This window comes from Mustela putorius, unplaced genomic scaffold (genome assembly GCF_011764305.1).
Source record: "Mustela putorius furo isolate JIRA1106 unplaced genomic scaffold, ASM1176430v1.1 tig00003896_pilon_pilon_pilon, whole genome shotgun sequence".
Taxonomy (NCBI): domain Eukaryota; kingdom Metazoa; phylum Chordata; class Mammalia; order Carnivora; family Mustelidae; genus Mustela; species Mustela putorius.
Window position 1 is genome coordinate 15,015,546 of NW_025422045.1, and position 3,679 is coordinate 15,019,224.

At 33.4% G+C, this 3,679-nt stretch overlaps 1 protein-coding gene across 1 annotated transcript; it reads left to right on the forward strand.

Annotated features, from left to right (window-relative positions):
- Positions 1–1,191: 1,191 nt before the first annotated feature.
- LOC101693681 (olfactory receptor 4K1-like) lies at positions 1,192–2,127 on the forward strand. Its single transcript, XM_004782139.2, has one exon. It carries the CDS (start codon positions 1,192–1,194, stop codon positions 2,125–2,127), a length of 936 nt encoding a protein of 311 aa, XP_004782196.2.
- The last annotated feature ends 1,552 nt before the right edge of the window (positions 2,128–3,679 follow it).

Below are 3,679 nucleotides of genomic sequence, written 5' to 3' on the forward strand. Positions count from 1 at the left end.
CAGTTATATTAATCATGGCCAAATACAGCATACAGAATCAATCAGTATAATGATAAATTCCTACTGTATGTTGTGGGTATCTAGGACTAGAGGCAAAAATGATTCCTGAACAACCAGAGGACATGTAGGATTTTTTTCTGGGATCAAATGGTCACAGTGACAAAACAAACAAACAAACAAAAACATTCAAGAGGCAATTTAAGCTCTAAGCTTCACTCTTCTGAAAATCTGTCATGCATTCAAAATGTACCAATTATATGGAGTATTTCCAAAAGGATGATATATGAAAGGTGTCACAGATTTTGATAAATACTGGTGCATCAGATGTGTTTAGGAAGAGATAAAAGGTAGAGAGAATACACTGAAAATACATGGGTGGCTCATTCAAAATTGATCTTTATGTAACAGATGGTAGACTCTGGTAAACGACTCACATGGATGAAAGAAACATTTTTGATCTTTAAAGAAAATTCAGAGCATCAACATTGGCTCTTCTTTTCATAATATGGCAAATTGCTTCCATTAAGCCTCTTAAAACAATGTCAAGCAATTTATGATTGTCAATTCCAAGAATATTAATCTACTTAGGCTTCTTTCTCAAGACATTAATAACTCTTCCATGCTTTGCTTCTGATCTGTCATTACCATCTTCATTTTTATTGTTCCTTAGTATACCCTCCTCCAGTCAGGCCTTTCAATTAATGGCTTTGTGAAAATGTCTTTCCATTTCACCTTTATATCTTTCTTCCCACTATTCCCTTTGCTTGAAATGGACTTTTCTATTCGGTTTTGGCTGGCAAATTCAAAACTTTTAAGAAGTTTTAGCTTAAGTGATAGCTATCCCATGATACCTTACCTCACCATTTTGCCATAATTTCTTTCATCTTATTAATATTTGTGGTGTTAATGTATCACATTTGCTTGTTTTGGATTTAATATATATATTTTTTAATTTTTTATATGTATATCTACTAAATTATGAAACCATCCATATCATACCCTTTTTTCCATATTTCTACTTTTCATTGAAGTCACAGATGTTAGACAATTGATTACTTATATAATTTCATTAAACTAAACTGAGTTTTAATTGAAATCTTACCATATTTCTTTTGTATATATACTGGATATAGTACCACCATTGTGATCTTTCCTGATTTGCCTTTATTTAGGTAACGGGAGAGTGGCTTCATGGCTAACACAAATGAATCAGTGGTATCTGAGTTTGTGCTTCTGGGACTTTCTAAATCTTGGGAACTTCAGCTTTTCTTTTTTGCCATCTTCTCTTTAGTATATGTGACATCAGTTCTGGGCAACATCATGATTATTGTTATAATTTCCTCTGACTCCCATTTGAACTCACCTATGTACTTCCTGCTCAGTAACCTTTCCTTCATTGATATCTGCCAATCTAATTTTGCCACTCCCAAGATGCTTTTGGACTTCTTTGTTGAACACAAGACTATCTCCTTTGAAGGCTGCATGGCCCAGATATTCCTTCTTCATAGTTTTGTTGGGAGTGAGATGATGTTGCTTGTAGCTATGGCATATGACAGATTTATAGCTATCTGTAAGCCCCTACACTATAGCACAATTATGAATCGGAGACTATGTATAATTTTTGTGTTTATTTCCTGGTCTGTGGGTATTCTTCATTCTGTGAGTCACTTGGCTTTTACAGTGGATCTACCATTCTGTGGCCCCAATGAGGTAGACAGCTTCTTCTGTGACCTTCCCCTGGTGATAGAGCTGGCTTGTATGAATACTTATGAAATGGAAATTATGACCCTAACTAACAGTGGCCTGATATCACTGGGTTGTTTTCTGGCTTTAATTATTTCCTACATCATCATTTTGATCACAGTTCGTCGCCGGTCCTCCAGCAGGTCATCCAAGGCACTTTCTACATTAACTGCTCACATTACAGTAGTGATTCTTTTCTTTGGGCCTTGCATTTACTTCTATATATGGCCTTTTAGCAGACTCTCTGTAGATAAGTTCCTTTCTCTGTTCTACACTGTTTGTACACCCCTGCTGAACCCCATCATCTACTCTCTAAGGAATGAAGATGTTAAATCAGCCATGCAAAAACTGAGAAACCGTCATGTGAACTCCTGGAAAAACTAGAGATCTCCATGAGGTAATCCTGAATGGGAATAAAGAGCTTCTACTGGATCACAACACCATTCCAATTAGTTTTGCTAATGATATTCTAATCTACATAAAATGCTACTCATGTTACTAAACTTGAGATTCTCTTCAACTGAACACATGGCATTTTTATACCTTGCACTCAAAATGTATAAGCAAACTGAGCTTTTGATATGTTCAACTTAATTATACTTTCCATATATTGACATAGTAAAAAGAAATGTGTCTTGCAACATAGATTTTACCTCATTAATGTATATTTGTTAGCTTATCTTTTCTTTCTGTATTGAATATTTTGGTAATTTATAATTTGGTTATATATACAGTTGATGCCTGAACAACATGGGTTTGAACTGTATGGGTCCACTTATATGTGGATTTTTTTTTAAATAAATACAGTATAATACTGTAAGTGTATTTTTCTCTTCCTAATGATTTTCTTAATATTTTTCTTGACCTTACTTTATTGTAAGAATATAGTATACAATCTATATAACATAAAAAATATGTGCTAATTGATTGTTCATGTTCTCAATAAGGCTTCCAGTCAACAGTAGGCTATTAGTTAAATTTGGGGACAGCTGAAATTTATACTTGGATTTTCTACTTTGTGGGGAGTTGGTGTCTCTAACACCTTCATTGTTCAAGGATCAAGTGTATTTGGTTATGTATCATCTTTCTTATCTCAATTTTTCTGTTTTTCTTCTAGATGGTTTAATATGCATTTATACTCATTATAAAGCATTTTCTATATATTTACTGTTATCAGCAGCATCTGCAAGCCTTCCTTGAAGTACAATGGAGTTGCTTCCTGACAAACCCACTGTAAGCTGAAAAGGCATTTAATACATCTAACCTATTGAACATCATAGCTTAGCCTAGACTCCCTTAAATATGCTTAGAACACTTACATTAGTCTACAACTGTGAAAAACCATCTAACAGAAAGCATATTTTAGGATTAGCCTACAACTGGGCAAAATCATCTAACACAAAGCCCATTTCATAATAAAGTATTCAAATCTCAAGTAATTTATTGAATAATCTACTGAAAGTGAACAATAGAATGCTTTTAGGGATACCAAATGGTAGTAAGTATATTGGTTGTTTATCCTCATATTATTTGGCTGACTGGGAACTGTGGGTGCCCAGCATCATGCAACAGTATCATACCACGTATCATTAGCCCAGGACATGATCAAAATTCAAAATTCAAAGTACAGTTTCTACTGAATGCTTATCACTTTCACATCATCAAAAAGTCAAAAAAGTTGTAAGTCAAACCATCATAAGTTGAGAAATGTCTATGTATCTTTTTTTCAAGTTTACTTATTTTAAGTAGAAATAATTGGTTATAATGAATTTTTCATTATTCACAGAAAAAGTTTAAAAGTTCCATGTGTACCTAAAGTATGCTGATACACAAAGTGACCAAAATTATTTGATGACCAAATCTGAAATCTATCCTTTCATATTTTTTGTAAACCAGAAGAGGGATATTAAAATTTGTGTATAATAATAAATATTTA